General features: G+C 47.0%; 1 protein-coding gene across 1 annotated transcript in view; it reads left to right on the top strand.

The window, feature by feature from the left end:
- samd12 (sterile alpha motif domain containing 12) overlaps positions 1 to 20,815 on the top strand; it is a gene marked incomplete at both ends in the record, with an annotated part of 127,689 nt that extends 106,874 nt beyond the window's left edge. Inside the window, one exon of the mRNA XM_080008435.1 lies at positions 20,784 to 20,815. Coding sequence (XP_079864561.1) covers positions 20,784 to 20,815 — 32 coding nt within the window. The remainder of the gene's footprint in view (positions 1 to 20,783) is intronic.
- Between the last annotated feature and the right edge of the window lie 3,129 nt (positions 20,816 to 23,944).

Genomic DNA, 23,944 nt, shown 5'->3' with positions numbered 1-23,944 from the left:
AAGTGCCCAGAAAAAAAAAGTGAGCAAAATGTGAACGTTTCGTATTTTAAAGTGCTGTTCTGTTCAAGTTTTGGGGAGACACACGATGTCATTTCTAGACGATTCATATGGCAGGTGTGGGGTCAGTTGTGATGAGCGTTAATCGTCATATTGTTCCTTATCATCTCACAAACTGATTCTGTGCTCTGAATTAGACGCATAGATGAATCAATAAATCACAGATCCATTGATTGGTAAAGCAATATGGAGCGCTAAGGATAATGGACAGCAAATAGAAAGGTTTCATTGATTTTCGGTCTGATCTGGTCTGATCTTTGCATTCTGGCCGGGAAAACGAGGGACGAACGGGTTCGGCTCTTTTTTGAGATTCGATTCGTGAGTCCTTTACGAGTCACTCGGTTTAAAAAAAAAAAGAGCCGTTCCATTTTCTGGGCCCGTTCGCTTCACTCTGTGCATGTCGTGAGCGGAGTTCCCCCACGAGAATCCTTCAATCCTGTCGAAACAATTTATTTGGGCCTAATGCAAAGTGCAAATCGCATTGAATACCTTCGCATAATGCCTTCTCCCCCACATTCATTGAGTCCTCAGTAATTACTTTCAGTTTGCGAGTCTGAGATTCACTCGCGCTCTCCCGCTCACACCGAAACGGACGACCCTTTTTGCCGGAGTGACTCCAGGCTGCCGACTCGTTGGAAAGACGGGCTCCCTACGAACCGATCGATCCGAGTCGTGCGCCACTGGAGTAAACAGCATCGAACCGCAGCCTCTTGTAAATATTGGATTTATTTTCCACCAAACCAGCTCGGCTTCCCGCTTCAAAAACGTAATAACTGGGTTGTGAACGCGGCGCTGTAAACAGTCCCGCCGCCGCGCCGTAACCGTGGTCCTACACCAACAAGAACCCAGATGACGCGATGTGTAGCTGCGATATTTGGGCGAACAATGGCGACGCCCATCGCCTCCTTTCTCCCGCTGTCTCCTGCGCCTCCTCCTCTCTACCCCCCCCCCCCACCACCACCACCCCCAGCCCCATTTCTCCTTTGTTACCGTGTCAGGCTCTCCCCTCCGCCCCTCCATCCTCCCATCCCTCCCTCGCCACCTCCCTCCAAATTAAGGCCGGCATTCAGCCATCAATCAGGGCCCGGGCGGTGTTGTTCTCCGGCGGAAGGAGGAGATGGAGGCAAACGCCGTCGCTGACTCACTCAGTGAGTCACGGTGCTGGGGGCCGTCGGTGAGGGGCCGCGGTGGGGGCTCCCGGACGCGCTACCTGCTCGCCCCGCCGCCGCTGGTCCGTGAAGACAAACTCATTTTCTCCCCCGCCGGTAATGAAGAGTGAAACTGCCTTTTCGTTTAGAGCCAATGGGGTCTCTCTCTCTCTCTCTCTCTCTCTCTCTCTCTCTCTCTCTCTCTCCCTCTCCCTCGCTCTGTCTCTCTCTCTCTCTCTCCCCCCCCCCCCCTCTCCCGCCCCTCTCTCTCCCCCCCCTCTCCCGCCCCTCTCTCTCCCTCTCTCTCTTTCCCTGTCTTTACGGCGGCCAAGAGGATTGTGCTTAAGTGGTTCTCGCGCTCTCAATGTGACTGATGTTTCATTTAAAGAGGCAGCCAAGCAGATATTGTTAGCTTGCTACTTTTGATGCACTGCCTCGTAGCTCAGGGCTGCACGCACACACACACACGCACGCACGCACGCACGCACTAAGGAAAAGGCTCCATGATTTGTCATTTTAATACCACGTCACATTTCACAACATGCCGCCCGGTGTGAAGTGCTCGTGAAAAGGTGCATTTTCATTTTGGGAACAAATTACATGTAAAAGCGCCGGCACGGTGCTGGCTGAGGCATGTGATGCATTGTAAAACTTTCACCCGGGTGATGCAGGGAAGTTACAGTGGGGTTATTATGATTTTGTATTTTTGCTGCTACTATACTGCATTTCTAACGCCGTCACTTTAAATTCGTTTGAGTAATATAGTAAATATATTTCAATTTGTATATATTTGTAAATGACAATGACACCGCATATGGTTTTTTAGTGAATTGTAGGATCAGGATCTGCAGGAGAAAAAGTAGGGACGTTATGCTGTTTGATTTATTGTTATAGATTAACTCATGTGATGGCTTAGGGTTATTATTTTTTTTATGACTTCTTTTTTATTATTTGTGGCAGTTTCGCCTGCCACACGCCATCCAGGTGGCGTTTCCAGGGACCTTGGGCACAGAGACACAGAGGACGGGGTTTCAGAGTTTACTGTGGAGAGTGGGCTTGGTGGAATAAGCCCAGGTGCAGATAGACATGTGTCGTGACAAGGGCTCCTCTCCTGAGTGAGTGTGGGGATGTGGGTTTTACCTGTTGCTTGTTAGACCAACCAACGAGTAACAGGCATGCAGCCACACTGATCCTGGATCCACCAATTACCTGGATCCAGGACACGTGTGGCTGCTCAAACCACACCATCCCCACACCACATCATTATTATTATTTTCCTTCTTTATTTATTTATTTTTACAATGCCCCAGTTAGTGCCATACATGGGTTTCAAATGTGCTTAAATATGTTATAGAAGCACATGGTATATTTTATTGTTGCAAAAACACATATTTTCCACCTGCATTTCACTTGTTAGTGAAATATGTGAAAAGTCACATGTGGTTTATTAGAGTGTGGACTGTAACACTGTCAGTCTGTTTTGGCTCAGAATTGTATTTTTTGTTATTGTTATTTTTTGTTATTGTTATTGTCGCCAATAAGCCAACATTCTGCTACTTCCGGTCGGGTGGTAGGGCGGGATGAGTTTGCGGAGCAGGGCGCTCTGTGACAAATCCAATTTGTTATATACAGTATGTGCAGATTGGGGCTCTGGGGCTTTCGCATGGGGCGCGGTGCACTGCGTAGCCTACATGATATGCAGGTACGCGCCGTGTAGCCAGGATGAAAGCTCCAGGATTTCCGCATACACACCTAAAAATGCACAAGGATACGTAACAATATCGTTTTGTGACAGAACTTTCACTTCGGCGATCTTGTTTGGCGAGTGGAGTATAACTGCAATAATATACGTTTTGCAGGGGACCTTGCCGCTATACGGCGCAGCCCCTTCAAGGATTTCCCTACGTTTTCACATTTTCATCAAACACTTTGAGTCAAATAACTACTGTCCGACAATTATTTAAAGTTTTAAATTTATGTAGTGTAGTATTTATGGAGAGGAGAACACAGTGGATCACCGCTACACCACCGTCCATAACTTGTATCACAGTCTGAATCGCCGACCACGCTCCCATGACAACGCTGCAGCGTGCAGATCAGTCACAGACAATCACCCCGTGATTGCGTCCCAACATTTGATTATTCGGCTCCTGTTTCCATATTCATATTGAACGTTTCCGTTGCACCTTTGGATTCAATTACAGTTCCTTAACCTGCAATTAAAGCTCACGCTGGTATTCTTTTTGTTTGCTCTGCCTTTTGGATGGATTTTTTTTTTTTATTCCATTGTAATTTTTCGTAGGCAACTCTGCGTCCTGTTAAGGGGGTGATTATCATTGGTGCATAAGTAGAAAATTGATTTTCAATTCTATTGCTCTCTCTCTCTCTCTCTCTCTCTCTCTCCCCCGCCGCCACCATAAAAGGGCTTTTTTTTTTTTTTTTTTAAAGGTTCCCGGCTCATTTACAAATGTTCCCATGTTCTGTCTACTCCACTGCAAACCTGTATCAGTTTGTTTCGACCTTCAAGGGCGGCGTACGGGCGGGGTTACTTCCAGCAGGTCAATCGCTGTCGATGCAGTTAACAGGTTGCCAGGTTGCCAGGTTCCCTAAAAGTCCCTGAAGTCTCAATGGAGTCTGGATCAGATGGAGACGGTACGTGGCGCGCTCTCCATAGCATTAACCAATTAGAGGAGCTCAGTTCAATACAGGATCAATACAGGATCAATACAGGATCAATACAGGACGTGACGTTGGCTTCACACCTACAGAGCAAGAATTACTGATGGAACAATATTTAAACAAAAATGTAATATTGAAATATTTATACACATGATTACTCAAAAGGGTGATGGGAGGGTATTACTGAAGACAGAAAAGCATCCTGCCAATCGATTACCAAACACAAACACCTCATTTATAATGTTATTTAAGGTGATCTCAAGTAAACAAACCTCACCTTCCATTTATATTCCATTGCGTTCCCCTGAAACAGGTTAAAGAAACTGATAGGAAGCCGACACCAATTCAATTTCAAACTCCTGTTCCTCTCCTCGTGTTATTTCTTTAACAAAAGGATGAATTGTCGCAGATAATTGTATTCCGTGTGCGTGTGCCAAGGTATGTTCAGTCCCGCTAATATCACAGCCTATAATATACAAACATATCAATATACAGTATTTAAAATATGGAGACACCTGCTATGTCGCTGTAGAAAATAGGATCCTAACATATTATGTGCATTTAGAAAAAATCTACTTGTTAAATGTGCCTCAGATGTTAATGGTCGGGGAATATAATGAAGACCACTCCAGCGCGGTAAAAACATTATCGCAGATCGTTGAAAAGCGAAATCCAATGCATCTGCGTCAGTTAAGAGCCGATTGCTGCTGCAAGTTACATATACAGTATAGTTTCGTTTGAAAGGTGATTCTATACCGTTCATAAAGAGGTTATTCTGGGTATTCTACAGAGAACACAGCTCCTTCATCAATCAGCAACTCAATCGCATTGACGTAAATAAGAAAATCTATTGTATATCTAAAAATATATTTATATATAATTTGTATGTATATATTTTTTATAGTAATAATAATTTCTTATATATATATATATCATTTAAAAAATATATTATGTATGTAAGAAATGTATATTTTAATATGATATACAGTATATATTTATATGTACAGTATATATATATATATATATATATATATATATACATATATATAAATATCTGTATATACTGAACTTGTAGTTATTTATCGACTTCACTGCATTCATTCTTTTAAAAAATATATATATTTTTTTTATTTACTTGCATGCAATTTACTGGGGAAACAGGCACTTTCAATAAGGAAGTCAGCAATAAACACATACAGTATATCCCAACAAGTTCATCAAAATATATACATTTGGTATGTATTTCTTTAACTCTCACGTTATAATTAGAATGTGAAACTCGTCACGCGGAACTAAAGTCAAGCGTTGGTTTCGTGTCGGATGCTGAACAGTGACACTCTTAGCCCCGAGTGCTCAAACCACCCTGCTCCCGGCCAGGCCAGTCACCATGGTAACCAGGCTAGCTCCAAGGAATATGTTGCCACGGTAACCTAACAGGCATCTTTTCTAGCAGGATCTTAGGAACCCGCTTGTACCGGAAGTCAGTCTGGCTAGCTGAATTTAATTTTTAAGCGACCTTGAGGAATACCCTGCAGGTTGCCCGGTTGCCAAGTTGCCGCTCGTAACATTAACGAAATTGACTTTCACAAAAGTTTCTGATGACTTTTTGCTTTTCAGCCGTGGCAACATTTAGCAAATATCTGACTCGAACGGCGAATAATACATTAAAATACACTAAAAACATTCGGACACGCTGCTGATTTCCTTTTTCTCCCGTCTCCCCTCCTCCCTTAGCATTCTCAATACATTTCAAAGCAAATATCTGGATTCATAGAATTATATATTTTTGTATATATTTGTAAATGACTTGTATGTAAATTGTAATCAGGACATACATTACACAAAGAAGTCACAGTCGGAACGTTATGCCATTTTAGCTGTTTAGAGGGACAGAAAATGCACACATCAAAACAATAGATGATAATAATAATAATAATAATAATAATAATAATAATAATAATAAAGTCGTCTTCCTCTTCTTGCGACTGCTCCCGTTAGGGGGTTGCCACAGCAGATCATCTGCCTCCAATACCTTCTGTTCTGCGCACCTTCCTCCCTTACACCAACCGCCTATAAAGTAATAAAGAGAAAAGACAATATGGAAAAAGGTAAAAATAGAGCAATTTGGCAACAAAACAATGAACAAAAAACTCCCTCTAGCCACATTTCACATTCTGACAAAAGTCACCGGGTGTCATGACATTTCACTGCATATATGTATGACTGTATGTATATGTATGTGACAAATAATCTCTTGAACTTGAACTTGAACTTGAAGTAGGAAATTGTGCAAGTTTGCATTAATATAAATATCACATTTGTACATACACTGTGTGTGACAAGTAGTGGCTTAGGCTCTGCTGAATCAGGACAGAGCCTATGACACATACTTTTACTTTTAATACTATATATTACTACATATAAAATACAATATACTGTTACTATATACTATTAATGTTATCTAATAGTTATTATGGGATTCCATCAGAAAGAGTTTATAACGCTGATATATATATATATATCAAATAAATATAGCCAAATATACGCAAATGGCCAAAAAATACCTAACCGAAATAACCAAATATATATTAAAAAAATTCAGAATTTACAAAATGCAATTCTATGTACAGGATTAGATATCAGTATCGGGTAAAGGGTATAAAGTGTTATTATCTAGCATATAAATTATTACTTTGATCATCACAGTGATTTCACAATGGCTGTTAAACACATTGGCTCCTTTGTTCTGTTCTTTCCATCCCTTTTTTCTCTCCGTCCTGATTGGCCGAGAGAGGCGGCAACATGGCCGCAGATGTCTGGCTGTGGCGCCGCTCGGCGTGGGCCACGATCGCAGGTGACACATTTATTTGGAAGGCGGGCGCGAGCATTAGTCATTGTTTGTGCCACTGTTCCGTGCATTCAGACTCATTTCTTTGAAAAAAGGGAACAAAAACAACAATTATGCTTTCATATCGGAGGGAAATGCTTTGAAAAGGAGGATATTCTCGGCAGAAAATGAGATTCAACCTACAATGCAAGTATTACTGGAAATACCTTTATACTTCTTAACAAATCATGATATCTCTCTGATAATAAATGTTATGAATGGAAAAAAAATCATGAAAGGTTTAGAAAATATAAAAAAACTGCCACGGTCGATAGATCCTCAACAGAAATACAGATTGAAAAGAAATATCAAAAAAAGGCCAAATGGAATATGATAAGAACAACTATCACCAAGTTCACAGCAATAAATAAATTAATAAATACAATTTTGATAAAATTCAAATTGTTATAAGTAGTGATTGGTGACTGTACAATTACATTAAAATCTGTCATGAATACTGAGGTAAGAGTAAAATTACATACTTTTGATATTTTAAAAATATATAAAAAATTACAAAATACCCAAATAAAAATTTGATGAATTAAAAATACACCCCTAACCCTAAATATACATAGAAGTACATGAACACAAAAAAACATCTTAATTACAATAAGGTGAGTAGTCGTCATTCCATACTTTTACTGTTCCATGGTAAAGGTCGAGTTCGGGAAAGTTTCAAAGTTTCATTTCCAACACTACAGTGTCATGTCAGCGCTGAAAAGCCATTCCCAGCTATGCAATATAAACATTAATATAGAAAATAAATGAGACGATGCAGAAGCACTTAGAAGTTCAAACACTTACTAACATTTGATTTGCATTAGGAATCGTGTCTACATTTTGGGCAAATGTATTCATGTGCCAGCGGCCGTCCATCAAGGATGTGTTAACATTAACAACTAACAAGGTGGCAACAAGCCCAGAGAGCGCGGATTTATAAAATACAGATAAGCTTAACTTTTTATAGTTTTGGGTAATTACAATGCAAAATAAATTGTTTGAAATGGTTATGGAAAACAGCCCGGAGTGGGTGTTCATGGCTTTGTGAACGGTGGAGAGCAGGAAACGGGTGCGGCTCTTCAATACGTCGTTAGCGGCGCTCGTGGGCCTTGGAGGCGGTTGGAGTGGCAGTGCAGTGGAAATTAGTCCCTCAAAGGTTTCTAAACACCTTCAGGATGCGCTGTAGGTATCGCCCCAGCGCTGCTTCATTCACTGCGCATAAACAGACTTTTAATATTATTTATTATTTAATATTATAAGATATTATACACGTACACACGTTCACTCAAACTGCTGTAATTACTCATCACTCGCACTCCGCTGTAAACCCCGCAACTCTTGTCTTTGCCTTTGGTCATTTGCTAGATCAGGGGTTGGGAACCTTTTTGGCTGGGAGAGCCATAAAAGCCAAATATTTCCAAATGTATTTCCTTGTGAGCCATATAATATTGAATAAAATTGAATTCAACTTAATGCGTGTATTTTTTAAGTAAGGCATACATTTTTAACGTATAACACATATCTGTGCGCTATTAATAATACAGTTCTCTTTATTCTTTTTAAGAATATTGTTGTTATACTGTAGCTAACCAATAATAAATGAAATACTTTTCACCATCAATGCAACTTGTGGTGCTGCATGGTTTTGCTGGTGGCCTTGTAGTCTGCTTCATACGTAGTGAGGTTAAGCTTCATGCTGCGTTGAGGCTTCCATCAGTTCAACGTGAGCGTAGGTTTCTCTTAATGTTTCTCAGATGCCAGAAAGACTGCTCACATGCGTATGTAGAGCCAAACATGCTCCATACAGCAATACTCACACGCTGCATTGTGTGCTATGTGACGGGAAGCTCGTTCCAAGTTTTGAGAACCAGCTGGCCTTCAGGTTCAAGTTCAAGTTCAAGTTCAAGAAATTATTTGTCACGTACATATTGAAGTCTTTTCCATTTTCGTCCACTTGTGTTCAGCTGATTGGTCCGACTGGAGGCAGGGAGTTTTCTTAATGTTTGTCTTACAGAGGGGATCGGCGCACGGGCTCGTAAGCAGCCCAGCAGTGGAACGCCATTCCACCTGCGCCCAAGAGCATCATTATTATCCACAATTATTATGATAATCCTCGGTGATACATATAATTGTGGCCTGCGTGCCGCATATTGAAATGAACAATAAAACTCTCGCCATGTGGGCGCACCACGGCCAGAAAGACTCCGTCTCCCTCCCTAAACCCTCACCTGTGGGCAGAGACTCCCACAAGTGGCGCCTGAGCAGAGACCCGGGAGGGGCAGGGCGCCGAGTGAAAGGCGCACGGAGTCTTTCTGTGGTCCGCAGCCGGTGCTTGACTACGCCCCTTTGTCCGCCACATTTATATTTTGAATTTTATTTTCAAAACTGTAATTTCTCTTACCTGTTTTACTTTAAAATGACACAGAATAATTATTTATTACTTGTTAATTGTGATGAAATTTTTTAGCTCAAAATTGTCTGCGAGCCTTATACTGTCATCGAAAGAGCCATAATTGGCTCGCGAGCCATAGGTTCGGTAGCACCCCTGTGCTAGATCACCGTGCCCAGTAGATGACCTAGCAACTGACCAAAGGGCACCGTTGGAGGTGCGTCAGGCAGAGATGAACAGCAGGGAGCAACACCCACCTGTACACCACAACATTACTTATTAACAGGCACACTCTGCAAGACTATAAACGCCGCGACCCGACCAGAGAGCATGCTGGGACACGTGGCTCGGCTGCAGCAGCACAGCACCACCAGCGACAGCAGCGGCTTATGGATAATGAGTGCATACAGCAGGTGCCTCCAGGTGATGTTGCGCTTCAGTCCCCGGAGCCCCTCAACCTGCCGCGCCGCACATACAGCACAATGATTAATATTCATCATATGTCTCCTCGATGGACTTTCAATCGTTCCCGCCGATCCACAGGGACCCGCACACCCCGACAGCGGCATAATGCCCATTTACACACACCTGGCTTGATGCAATGTGTGTTCTGCTGAGGCGAACGTGTCCGGCTTCAAGGGCAGCGAGGCGGCGCGGTGGCAGGTTGGGCCCCCGCTGGGAGGCCCGGGCACTCTGCCGGTAAATACACAGTTAAAAGTCCGCCGGATGACGGCAGGAATACTAAATGGACCCTTCCTGATTTGATCAGAACGTCTCAGAAGCGAATCCACGGTGGCTGCGGTCAGCGCCGTCGCCCCGCAGCTCTCGGATATCTGTCGCTAATTTTAGGCTGAGAAGCGTCTCAGAGTGTTAATGGCATGAGAGAATGTGTGAGGTGGCGATGGACTGGTGTCCCTCTGCCGTCCGGGGTGGTTCCCTGCCGAAATGCCCATTGTCATACGGGGTAAGGTCCACCACCCATGACTCTGACCAGGTGGGTAAACGATGGATGCGTAGATCGTCAGTGACTTGGCCATCCAAGGCCGACCACTTAAGTCACTTTAACACCAAGGTACAGGAACTAACCGCGCAACCATTTGGACCTGGAACCTTCTGAAACGCGGAGCAGAGCAGTCCCTGGAAGAGTCTTTGGTTGCTTTCCAAGCTGATTACTAAGTTCCTAATGTTCCTCCTGTGGATAAAAGGCCTAAGTTCCTAAACTGGGAACAAAGGTCCTTGTTCCGGAAATGGTTCCTGCATTCTACTTAATCCTACACTTGATTTTAAAACTGTATAAAACAGATGTTTTGGCTACTGAGTGTGTTCTTTTTGTTTGTTTTTAACCCCATTGGGAAGCAGAAAACGTGGTCTTGGTTGCTGGCGAGGACTAAGGTGAGTCAGAACCTCCAACCATGAAGCAACTTCTCAATTTTAGTCTGATAAAACTCAAATAGAACTTTCCCAAGTTCTAGTTCTAAGATGTAGTCATTCATGTCACGTTCTTCATGTTTAGTTATTCATCACGATGGAGGACTGTATAAAGCAAGGATTGAAGCTTGCTTTTGAAGAGCCAAACATCTCTGGTCCAAGGCCCGCCAAACAAAACACTGATTCAACACTGCTCTGACGTTAATCCTGCTAAAGTCCAAAAATATGTTGCTTTGTGATTTGCTAAACTTCAAACACATTTTTTGTAAAAAATGTGGAAAAACAAACCAGTGCCACTATCTGAGTCCTGGGAAACTAAGCGTTTCCTTATTAATTCCTCATTTCCTTATATAATTAAGTCCTTATTTTATCACAGGACCGACCAATTTGTTTAAAGTTAAAATCTTGGAGTCGCTCGATGGGAATTTGTTTTGTTTCTTAGAGAGGGAACAGGAGTTCTCTCTCCGGAATGACTAGTGAGCCCATAGGAGTGAGAATGGGAGACCTTCTTGTACCTGTCTTGGTTCAATACGCCAAATGGCAGAGAACTTAAACCCAAACGCGAGGCTTCAAATAGTCCAGCGGGCGATGTCACGGACACCACGTCCATTTTATCTACATGCCACGATCGGGATATGAGTGTATTCCTGTGGACATTCACTTTTCTGGATTTTTTTCTACCACAGAATGGAACTAAAATTCTTACTAACCTCTCAGGAGGGAATCTGGGATCCCAGCCGTCCTTTCCTAAAAGCACTTCTTCGGGGGGGGGGGGTCCCTCCTCCGGAGATCGGTAAGGGGCGGGGCTTAACCGCCCCGTTTGGGGAAGCGTTGCGGGGATTTCGCGACGGACGGGGATTTTAATCTGCGTATTTCTGCAGTGGCCAGTCGACACAGTGTTGGGGATCGGAAACCTTCCCAGAAACTCGCTCTCTGAACGTTGGTGTCTGGACGGGAAGTCGTAGCTTATCTCCCCACCGGCCGCGGGAACGGTGGAATTTATCAGCGCTGGCCGAGCTTGTGTTCGCCGTTAGCCAAGGAGTAATGTGGGATCCCAGCGCTCCTTTTCAGAGAGGGGTGTTCAGTCCCTGGCAATCGACGGTCAGCCATGTCGTGCTCATTTGGCGTATAATTGTTCTTGTTTCGCTGGTCAGGTTGCTTCCAGTTGGGAGTCGTTCCATGTCACACTGCCAACGGAGATCCGCCCCCGGCAACATGATTGGTCGAACCATATAGGAAGTGAAAGAAAGTTCACATACATACACCGCTCCCATGTGACTACTCAGGGAGTTGCATTGGCTCGTAGTGAATAATTTCTATATTCGAGAACGTGGAGACTGCGCTAAATGCCACCACCTCCCCCTGAAAGCGTCTCAGAGAGGGGGAGAGAAGAGATCCCATCACTACGGCAACACAGGGACGTGAGAGTTGTCAACATGTCGTTGCCGCTGCCGCCCTGGGTGGGGTCATCATTATTCACCAGCAGCCCTCAAGGTTGCCGTAGCAAAGGTAAAGACAGAGTCAAGCCCAGAGAGCGCCCCGAGTCGGGAGAATTGCTGAGTCCAAATCCGGGGCGCGATCACTCCCCTCATTGTGATCCCCACACCTGCTTCCCTCACATCATCGCCGCCGTTCCCTCCCTCCCCGCTCGAGTCGAGTCATCACATTTCGGCGTGAAATTCGATTCGCTGTACTGCCGCGCGAAGACGGACGATCCCCTTTTCAACCTCCGAGCTGCCGAAAGTGCTCGTCGGCGATGCTCTGAAATAAGGCGGCGCCGCGCCCATTTGTCTCCGCTCTCGGAAGGGGCCCTCTCGTGTCCGGTTTTGGAGAGCTCTTGACTTTGAACGCAAACCCCGAGCGACCAGAGGCGTATCAAGTACAGTCGGCTCAAAGGAGCCTCAACGGGCGTCTCCGAAGGACGGGCCGGACGATAGGGCCCCTCCTCATCCTCCGCGCCTCGAGCGGGGCCGTCGTCGGCTCGGAAGCCCGGAGGCACCGGGACGCCTGCCGACTCGCGTAGATCGTCTTCCGTCGGACGGCACCGCTTTGTGATGGATACTTTTTCTGAGGGGGGTGAGCGAAAGGGAGAGGGATAGAAGGTGACATTGAGCAACGACGGGGAGGGTGAGATTAAGGAAAGGACGGATAAAAGGGAAATTCCGCACAGAGCGATAGAGGAAACTATTCTCTGGGAGCGCCAATGGCCGTCGCCGCACTTCAGCGAAAGAAATTATCACGGGGCGGCGGCGGTGATGGTGTCTATTTTTAAGATGGAGTGTAAATGCGGTAATCCAGGGAGCAGCTACCCCGAGCCGCCACATCAGGGAATACAGCGCCGCCTTTATCTTCCACTGCCACCCACTCACCCTCTCTCCCATTTCTCTCCCTCCCTCTCTCTCTCTCTCTCTCTCTCTCTCTCCAACACTTTTCATGCCGTGGCGTCTCCGCCCTATCCCGACACCTATCTCCTCGCGCTTTATCCGCTTCCCCGTTCCATTCTTCCTGGCTTTTCCTGGGCCCCTTTCTTCTCCCTCCCAGGCCTTTCATATGGTAACAGACTCGGTTGCATGCGCAGAGTATTTTGCTTATCGCCCGCTCCCTCTTCGGGGACTCGGCAGAGTTCCATTGTAATAAACAATAACAGGCCTTTGAACAAGACAGGGAGGGGGAAACACGGAGGTGGCGCGTGGAGGGAGTGGCAGTCAGAGGATATTAGGGCGGTCGTAACGGAGCTTGCAAAACAAATCGCTCCCACCCCTTCGCTTCATCACGGAATAGGGGATCTATGTATATCGCTCGCCGCCGTTTGAGGAGGGAAACTTTCGCGCTCCCCGGCTGTTTCAGCGTGGGCGAGGGGCACCGCCCTCCTCCTCCGTGCCGCCGCCGCCGCTCTTTAATAGCCCATAATGGGGCGCCGTTAATCACCAGCGGTGGCCGGAGCTTTTACAAGGTTAATGACGGCCTCGCCCAGATCTCAATGGCGTCCCCATCCTCAGGTATTTATCAGTGTCAGGAGGGAACCCACGACTTCACACTCCCTCTCGCCCTCTCGCTCTCCCTTCTCTCTCTCTCTCTCTCTCTCTCTCTCTCGCTTGCCCTCTCGCCCTCTCTCTTGCTCTCTCCCTCTCATGCGCCCTCTCTCTCTCTTCTCTCTTTTTCTCTCTCTCTCTCCTCTTTCTCTCTCCTCTCTCTCTCTCTCTATCTTTCTGTCTCTCTCTCTCCCTCTCTCTCTCTCTCTCTCTCTCTCTCTCTTTCTCTCTCTCGCTCTCTCTCTCTCTCTTTCTCTCTCTCGCTCTCTCTCTCTCTCTCTCCCACCCACTTCTCTCTCGTTGTGCCGTGTCTCTTGTTGTTCTCTCCATCGCTTCACACCCTGTCCCTCCCGCCTTCAGTCCCTCTCAGTCATTCTCTCGCTCGCGCACGCTTCTTTAATGTCCTGGTTTCATGGCAAACCAAAAAAAGAAAAGGGTTTCACAGGAGGAAAAGTTCAACAGAGGAGAACAAGTCACACTGGTTGTATCCGGTGATGTTCTGAAGGTCGGCGTCATTCTGGCAAGGAGAAAACAACCTCAGCCAGCGTTTCCCCTGCACCGTGGGGTTACGTACACACATCGTCCACCTATTCAGTAAATCAAACAGAAGCAGTTTTAGTGCCAGGATGTATAGTTTGATATAAACCGCAGCGTCGAGGCGGTTCTCTGTGACTCTGCACTGAGACACCCTTCAGCAGCAGCCAACAGCCGTTATGGATGTTGCCAAAAGCAGGACGCAAATTGCAGCAGCGGTGTACAGTAATCGTGGTGAAATTGGGGAGTCGCGTTTTACCTTTTAACACGATCAAGTCTGTAGCTGAAATGCAAAACCACTCACACACACAACGATGCATTGTGTACAATATATGCACAATATATACTTTATACTATATATACTGTGCATAACCCCATTCACTAACTCCGAGCTGTTTGGTTTTGGCGGCCTAGCCTAGTCACAGCACATTTCTGGCAAATGCATATGAGGAGGGATATTAACATGAAGAGAAATTGGTGAAATGACGTGGAACACTTGAGAGAAGTTTTGAATTGGAATTTTTAGTTTGGCCAGCTCCTCCATTCGCTTGCATTGGGTTTGGGCGGGGTCAAACGCAGTTCTGGAAACAGCCACCGGAGGCACTCCACATATCTCGGGCTCTGCTTCTCGAAAGCAGCCGTGCACCCATGGTCTCAACACAGATATGTATATCACGTGTCTCTCACTGGTGCACGGATGTTTATACACACACACACACACGCACACAAACACGCACACACACACACACACATACGCACGCTCACACTCGTGCAAAGAAGCACATATACCCATTTACAGCCCAGATGGGTTTGATCTCTCTGCCCTACTTTTCTCTACTTTGCATCGGCATCTTCAGTGCCTGGAGGCCATGTCAGCTCCGTGTCAGGGAAGATATCCTGCAGGATAAGTCGCTGAAATAAAGAAGTGGTTGTTAGCTCAGCGCCCGTGACCACCCGCTGGGCAGCCAGAGGAGGCTGTGTGTGTTTGTGTGCAAGCGGCGTGATTCTGGGATTGATGTATGCGTTAGCCGTGTGTGTGTGTGTGTGTGTGTGTGTGTGTGTGTGTGTGTGTGTGTGTGTGTGTGTGTGTGTGTGTGTGTGTGTGTGTGTGTGTGTGTGCGTGCGTGCGTGCGTGTGTGTGCGTGTGCGTGTGGTTGTGTGTATCTATGTTGGTAGGAGGGGGCCAAGGAGGCGCCCTGACAAACAGAGTAAGCCTGACACAAGTTAGAATAGCAAATCACTGGCACTCTTAGAACCGCCGACTCCCATTTCCTCCTGCGTTGCACAAAATACACTTATTTCCTTAACCTCACCGGGTTACGCTGATGAGGAGTTTTGTTTCAGAAGCAAGACCTGGTGGCGAAAAAAACTTCCTGACAGTTGTTTATGTTGTTGAAACGAGGGCAGGAAAAGAAGGAAGAAGGAAATAGGATGACCTATTTTAAACACCGACTGTGAGACAAGGCACTTTAAGGCCTTTCTGAGAACCACAGGTGCTGCAAACAATATCCAGCCACTTGCTGTGGATCAGAGTGTGTGGGTGGGTGCACACACTATGTAAGTGATATATATATATATATATATATATATATATATATATATACTGTGTGTATATATACTGTGTGTATATATATATATTAACAGTATATGCACAGTATATAACAGTATATGTTATGGAGGACGGATCTCTGAGCTTGTTGCTGGTGGCGACTTTGCGGTTACATGAGACCTCCTGGACCCCCAAAGTCCCGTCTCCTCCCATAGCCTTAGTGGCAAACCCAAGGACCCCTGGACTTCACTATCTGTAAGTGCCATGGCAGGACTACCAGCGCATTGTCTCGTGGACAAGACTTTTCAAACATTAATCAATACGTGGATCGATAGAAGGCACTCTCCTGTAAGTGCAGAGCATTGTCTCCCAGCCTTCCCTCTGACAGCGCTCTGACTGGGAGGAGGTTTTCCTTGTCATGTTCAACATTCCTTCACTACAGAGGATGAGAACGCTTATGGAGATCCAGAAGCACGGGGGGTTAAAACCAAGAGCACAGAGTATAACCAAGTTGATGTTAAATCAGTAATAAATGTCCACCTCATTCCTCCGTTCCTCCATCGTATGCCCTTGTGATCACAGAATAGAGCGTTCTGCAAATTCCGATTCGTTTTTTTCCAGATTAAATAGGTTATTTAAACCTTGTCGTTAAAATGTGTGACATGAATTCCAAGCATCCTTCCATTTAAAATCGGAGTGAACGGAGAATGGGGAATACGGGGCTCCTCAGGTTCCTCGGATCACAAACCGCCTGTTCTGGGGAAAGCCACGATTCGGCAGACTTCAAAAGCCGGCGAAGCGGGAGGGGCGTGGCTCTTGGCTTTGCAGGTTCTTGCAGCAAAGACCAGAACCGACTGCATGCCGGGTGCGTTCTGATTGAATAAGCAAGGCAGGTCTGATTACAAATGCACAGACGAGAGAGGAATAGAGAGGGTGAGAGAGAGAGAGGGAGGGAGAGGGAGAGGGAGAGGGAGAGGATCTCGGTAGAAGAGGAACAACAGATCACCTCGTCTCCTTCTGAGAGTTCAGGAATTGGGGCGTCGTCCTCCCTCATCTGTTAATACTACAAAGTCACATTCATCAATCGTGGCGCCGGCGAGGGAACCACCAGCAGAATGTAGATGTTTGTGTTGTGTTTGTGTGTGGGTGTGTGTGCCAAATCGCACCGTGGTACACTGCATTAATAATAGATCGACCCTCCTCTTGCTCGTGAGGTAAATTGTGATGAGTGGATCTCGGTTATTGGTGAGTTCAATAACTGGAGGATGGCCACCTGCCACTCATTCTCAACACGCATGCACACACACACACGTGTGTGTGTGTGTGTGTGTGTGTGTGTGTGTGTGTGTGTGTGGGTGTGCTGCGAAAAATAAGCGTGCGTAAACAAACGTGTCCAGTCCATGCCTACAGTGTATGACAATGTGAACTGTCCTTGAAAATACAATTTACAACATAATTGTACTTTTTTTTATAGCGCTTTAGAGAGAGACAGAGAGTGTGTGTGTGTGTGAGTTTGTGGGTGTGTGTGTGTGTGTCTATGTGTGTCAGTTTATGACTGTCGGTGTGTATGAATGTGTGTTTATCAGTTTATATGTGTGTGTGTGTATTGTAGGACAGATAGTATTCTCCACACGCTTGAAAGAGAGTGTGGGGATTTAAAGAATCTGTGGAATACGCTGACAGCCTGTCAAGGCACTCCTACGACTGTAATGAATTTCAGCCTATTGTGTGTGTGGCCCCACTGCAATGATAAGACCCCGCTCCAACACACTTTACAGGGTAAGGGAATGTGTTTGTGTGTGTGTGTGTGTGTGTGTGTGTGTGTGTGTGTGTGTGTGTGTGTGTGTGTGTGTGTGTGTGTGTGTGTGTGTGTGTGTGTGTGTGTGTGTGTGTGTGTGTGTGTGTGTGTGTTTGTGTACAAAGCCCTCCTTAGCAGCTGGGTTGGGTCAGCAACGTGAGTGATTTTCGCAGCTTTTGCATTGATTGATGCTTCATGCTCGGAGCAGCACCTTGGACGTCTCATATTGAATTTTTTTTATATATTTTTTTAATTCAGAGCAGACGGTCCCGGTCTCTCAGCTTCTTTTCCCGCAGCTGACCGGATAGTTCGACAGGGCGGAGCTTCTGTGCTGAAGACTAACTTTCCTTGAAAACCACGGAGCAACAAGCTCGGTAAAAAAACGTTGAAGCCGCAAGGAACCCATAGAAACTACACCAAACGCCAAACGAGGCTTTTCAAGCGTGATTTATAGTCGCGGCAAGCGAGCCATGCCGCTCATGGCATGCGGACAACCAGAGAGAACAAGCTCTCAAGCTTTTAAAGTTGACGCGTTGACCAGAGCAGTTAAATTTTCATATAAATTGTTAAATATGTATATTGTTTATTAATTGTAGTCGGTTCAGATTTTTGTCTTGATTTTGTGCAAATTGTCGGTGTGAACATCACGAATAATTCCTCGGTATTAAAATAGTCCAAGGGGTGAATTCGCAAAGGGATTACATGGCTTTTGCTGGCGCAAATAACAGAAATGTGAGCGTCTAATTCACAAAGCACCCGCGAAATGGTGAAATGCAGCGCTAACTGCCTTGCCACGCAGATAGCGTCTCGATGCGCCGGTGCTATTTGCACGTATTTAAATGAGGTATTATGCCTACATTTGGTGCAAAATTGGCCCCTTTCTAGCAAATGAGCCTCGTTGCAAATAGCGTCCATTTCCCAAACACCGGCGCTAAAAGCCACACGCAGCTTGAGTGAAAATATTATCATCTGCGAGACCTGGTGGTCACTGCGCGAGATCAGAAAAATAAAAATAAAAGGCAGCGATCGTCTTCAGAGAGCTGCTACAATTGAAGCGGTGTCACGCCCAGACTTTCCAACTATCTGTCAGTTATATTTTGACACTATTACCGTCACGGCATCTGTAGGTAGCGGAACGGACAGCTGACCCTGGTTTTCAAAACACACACTCCAAAAGCAAATTGTTACAACTTAGTGAATAGTTTGAATAGTTTTTGTACAAAAAAGGCCTAACAGGTAGCACGTACCATATACAAGGCTCAGTCCTTACGGCAACCACCGGGGTTTGACTGCAGCACGTGGCCATTTGCTGCATGTCACCCTCTCTCTGTCCCCTTTCTTCCCTCTCTCAAATAAAGCATAAAAAATGCCCCAAAAAAATCTTTAAAATAAGCCCTAACAAACATTGACAAAAACAGTTATGTAATTCCCATTTAACTCAAAAGAATCTGAGAAAAAAACGGTGGTCAAAACTGGCATTGAACCACAGTTGGCATAGAACCTCATAGTATAGGACAGCTCCGCGCAGCCGCCCGGAACTTGGTGGCGCAAAAAATATCAAATAAATTGATTTGCTCATACTATTTAAATGTTTTATAGTCACTGCACACAAACCTAAAAATAGTGAGTAAAACCCGGGGCGGCCCCCCCTCACTCACTCCGTCCACGCTCGTTCAAACCAAAATGAAACCTGTTTGGAGATTTAAGCGGTGCTGTTCAGGGACGTAGTTCAGATTGACAGGTCCGGGGGTGGGGGGGGGCGTGTCCTCCTAACTAGAGAGTCCGGACCCGACCGCGCGGCCTGGTTGGAGAGCTTGGCCTCTCGGGAGCCGTGGAGGGAAGGGCGGACCGGCTGGTATTGATCGACAACACCTGCAAACCCCTGTGTCTATATCCCGGTCAATTTGTGCAACGAACCAGTAAAGTATTACTGATTGCACCTTTACCTCCGCTAGTTCAACATGCTAAGCAGTGTGTAGCGGGTATCCAGTTAAAAATGATTGACGGGTGATTCTGCGGTTGCCGCGCAACAAGAACAGAGAGGGGCTCGCGCAGCAGCTTTCACAAAAGAGGCGATGCGGCGCGCCTTCCATTTTCCTGTTTTTTTGTGTGTGATCTGGGCCTAAAGGAGGTGCAGGAAATCCCTCCCCCCCCCCCAAAAAAAAAACTCTCCGTCTCACACACACATACACGTGCACGCGCACACACACACACACACACACACACAGATGCCGTGTCGCCGGCGACAGAGCTGGCGTGTGTCTGGTGTGTGCTGTCATCATGACTGTGCTCTGAATGTCACTTGTCTCACTCCTCAGTTCATCTGCCTGACTCAACCCCCAGGCCTCCCCCGCCTTTCCAACGCTCAGATTTGTGCTTGTACGTCGTGTGTGTGTGTGTGTGTGTGTGTGTGTGTGTGTGTGTGTTTGTGTGTGTGCGGTGCTCCCGCCTGCCCTTTGTGCGTCGCCTGCAAGCACAATGATGCCCACTGCATTGATTTTCTACTGCCGTTTTGTAATCATGTCTCTTCTCTTTATTTCCCTCTTCCTCTCTCCCCCCTTCCCTTTTATCCTCCCCGTCTCTCTTATCTCCCCCTCTCCTCTATGTTTCTAACCCCCCCCCCCCACCCCCTTTTTCCGCCCCACTCTGTCCGGGCTTGTTATCTCGGCCCCTTCTCCCCATTTCATTTTTTTTTTTCCCACCCTGTTTGATCTCAACTTCTTAATTTCCCGTCTCTTCCCCGTCACTCCACTGGGTTCATAATTAACACCCGACACACACATACACACACACATACACACACATACACAAACACACACAAACACACACATACACAATACATGCACAATACATGCACATACACACACATACACAATACATGCACAAACACACACATACACACGTACACAACACATGCACAAACACACACATACATGCACATACACACACTTACACACACATACACATACATGCACATACACACACATACCATACACGCACATACACATACATGCACATAAACACACACGTACACATACATGCACACGTACTCCCTCTCCACCACGTGACTTCCATTCTCTCTCCTCCTCTCTGTTTCTCCGTCATGTCTCCTCCACATACTCCTCTGCTTCTCTTTTCCATTTTCCTGCCGCTTTCTTGTGGTATTTTTTTTTTCCCCCCCTATTTTATATTCTGTCTCCAACTTCCTTCTGGGACCCGTCGCCTCGTTGTTCTCATTCCTCACACCTTCTCTCTCTCCGTCTTCCTCTATCCTTCCTGCAGCCTCCCTGGAGTGTGCGCCCTCTTCGCCCTAGCCACGGCCAGCGGCCAGACCTTCCCCCTCCATCATCATCATCATCAGACCTGGCGGCTCTTCCCTTCCTGACCCCTGTCCCTTACCCTCCCTCCATCATCGGATTGGAAAACAGCGCCAAGCCCCTTTGGGGCCTCTCCTCCCCCTCCTCCGCCTCCATCACCATCATCCTCAGACCCTCCGTCCATCGCAGAGACCCCCAATGTGGGACGGCCTACCCCTCTCCATGGACCACCAATGGCGGCTCTTCCCTTCCTGACCCCTGTCCCCAACCATTCCTCCGTCACCGGATTGGAAAACAGCGCCAAGCCTCTTCGGGGCCTCTCCTCCACCTCCTCCTCTTCCATCATTATGATCGTCAGACTTTCCGTCCATCGCAGAAAGCCCAGACGTGGGATGGCCTACCCCTCTCCATGGACCACCAATGCCGGCTCCTCCCTTCCAGGCCCCTTCACTCCAACCCAACCATCCCTCCATCACAGGACTGGAACAGAGCCTTGAGCCTCATCTCTTCTTCTCCCACGTTCTGACTCGCCCTTCCCTCCTTAGTCCAAACAATTTCCTGGATCCCCACCAGAACTTTCCATCCCATTTGTCCGTTGACACGGACATTTCTGACCTTTTCCGAGCAACGATCCTCCAGATCTTCCCGATCGGGGCCGTTCCTCCTACACCTTGGCCGACCAAACCAACAAGAAAAAAGCCCCCTTCTAAAAGAAACCTTCTTCATGGCAGTTTACGGTTACGCGGACTGCTTGACGGACTTCCCCAAAAAAAGCTTTCAAGTCACAAAGATCATCTTGCGTCGCCAACAAAGCCACGTGCGTACGTGGGTTTGGGTTTGGGGAATTCAAAATCCTCATTTACACTCCATGAGCTTTTTTGGCGAAGGATTTGAGAATAAGAAGAAGGGGAAGAAAACAACTGTCGTCTTTAATAACCAACGTGAAGCGAGACACTGGTAATCCACATAATCCGTCTTTCGCTCAATCTCCACGCGACACAGTCGCTCAGATGTGGTGTATTAGCTCCTCTATTGTCGCACTTTTACCGCGTGTTCTGTGAATACCCTCGCGTTGAACTGCCGAGCTCGAATCCGACGCTGCTTAAGACTTTTGCGGCCGTGACAACATAATAACTCTGTCGGAGCGCCATTAACCCTCGTCTTGTTCGGAACAGCCTCCCTCGGCACCTCTGCCCCCCGCTAACCGTGTTCTGACAACACGGAGACGGGCCAGAGGCATCGCAGACGTCTATGTGTGTCGGATTTGGGTTCCTCTCCTTCTTTGCTCTTCTCTCTATTTCCTTTCTCTCTCTCTCTCTCCCCCTCTCTGGCTCTGGTCCTTTCTCTCCCCCCGCCACCCCTCCCTCCGTAGGTCGTGTAAATAGTGTTGTCGTTAAAAATGCGAGTTTCTCTCTCGCTCTCTCTCTCTCTCCCTCTCTCTCTGTCGCTCTCTCTCTTCGCCACGCTCCGTCTCCGGTTCATTCCTCTCGCCCTTTTTCTCGCCCTCCCTCTCGTGTCGTCGAACCGCCGTTCTCTAAATTGGCCGGCGCGCAGAGAGGGCGTCCATTCGAGAGAGGGAAGGCCACGAGAGAAACCGCCAAACGGTTAGCGGGGAATGAAGGGGTGAGCCCGGCGCGGCATGCCGTCAGGTGCGGCCGCTTTTTGGGTTTTTTTTTTTGTTTTTTGGTTTTCATGACAGGAGATAAAGCAGAAAACCCCCTGAAAAGGGGATGAAACAGTGGTAAATAAAACTCCCCTGGTGAGCTTAAAAGGGGACCCTGTTTGTAAGTCAACTGAGTTGTCAACCCCGGGAGGGGGAGAGGCGCGGCGCGGCGACGCAAAGGGGGGCTTGGCGAACCCGAGGGCGGAGGCTTTGACTCGTGCTCCTCCACCGCTTGACGGGGAGCGCGGGTCGGGGGGGGCGAGGAAAAGAGAGAGGGAGAAGAAAAGGGATCACAGGCAACGCAGAAGAACCTTCTCATCTCTTATCCCGCTCCACCGCTCCTCCCCTCTCTCCCTCTCCCTCTCTCTCTCTCTCTCGGTTTCTCCCCTTTTCGCGGAACTATTTTTAGACGTGAGGTATATTGAAGACAGCGTTGACGGGGGACGCGCGGCGTTCAGAGCAGGCGTGTCAACCTTGTTAGGGAGATGCCCACGCGCGCTGTGTAATGTCTGAGGAACCCTCCCCTCCTCGCTGTTAACGTGAGTAATGGCCGCCCACTGTTGATATGATCTGTATTTTGACCGTACTTCCAAGCACATGCGTCCGTCCTTGCGAAACGACCTCGTTGGTCGGGGCTCACAGCGCGCTGTGTGTGGGTGCGCGTCCGTCTTGAAAACCTTGTAGCTGATGGAATACCTCGTGCCGCACAGAGCCGGGACAATGCTCGTGAGTCATATTTACCTGTTTCATGCAGCGTGTTGAGTGTTGTCACGGTAACAACGGCTTCCTTATCCCTGCAGGGGGTACGACTAAGGTCGCCCATGTTTCCGGTTTGGGCCTTTGTCAACCACCTCATAAGGTCGGGTTCAAGATTCAAGTTTCGAGAGGTTTATTCGTCACGTACATATTGACCAGGGCCCCGCGATTATGGTTGCCCAGTTGCCCCGGGCAACCGCATTTGGGCCATTGTCAACTATTGTCAACTACCAAGGAGGTCTGGTCGACCATGGCCCGACGATAACGGTTGCCCAATAATTTGGGCCACTGTCAACCCCGTATGTTGAAAAAAAACGAAACGAAACGAAATAAGCACAGTAGACCTCTGTGCACTTCGGAAACTGAGTTGTTCTGGCTCATTGACTTACTGCGTCAAAAATGGTTGGACAAGCAAAAGCTCTGAAATACGGATTAAAATTCAAATTGAGCATTCTTTGTTTCACCCTTGGCAACCAGCGGCTGATGCATGGTCGCCAACTTGGCAACCTCTTTTATAAGTTATTGTCGGGCCCCTGCAGGGGAATGGTCAGGGTCCAGGGTGAGTGTTGGTGTTGGTGGGGATTTCGGGGGGCTGGGGGTGGGGGGGTTGGTCGGCAGCCCTGGAGAGCCATTGGTTTTAATTGAATTCCGTTTGAACACGTGTCCCGGTGAGTCCAGCCATCCATTGTTTAGATAGGAGCTCTAGC

The sequence above is a fragment of the Zeus faber genome (genome assembly GCF_960531495.2).
Source record: "Zeus faber genome assembly, chromosome: 1".
Lineage (NCBI taxonomy): Eukaryota > Metazoa > Chordata > Actinopteri > Zeiformes > Zeidae > Zeus > Zeus faber.
The sequence above is the reverse complement of the archived record's forward strand: the minus strand, read 5'-3'. Positions and strand labels throughout refer to the sequence as shown.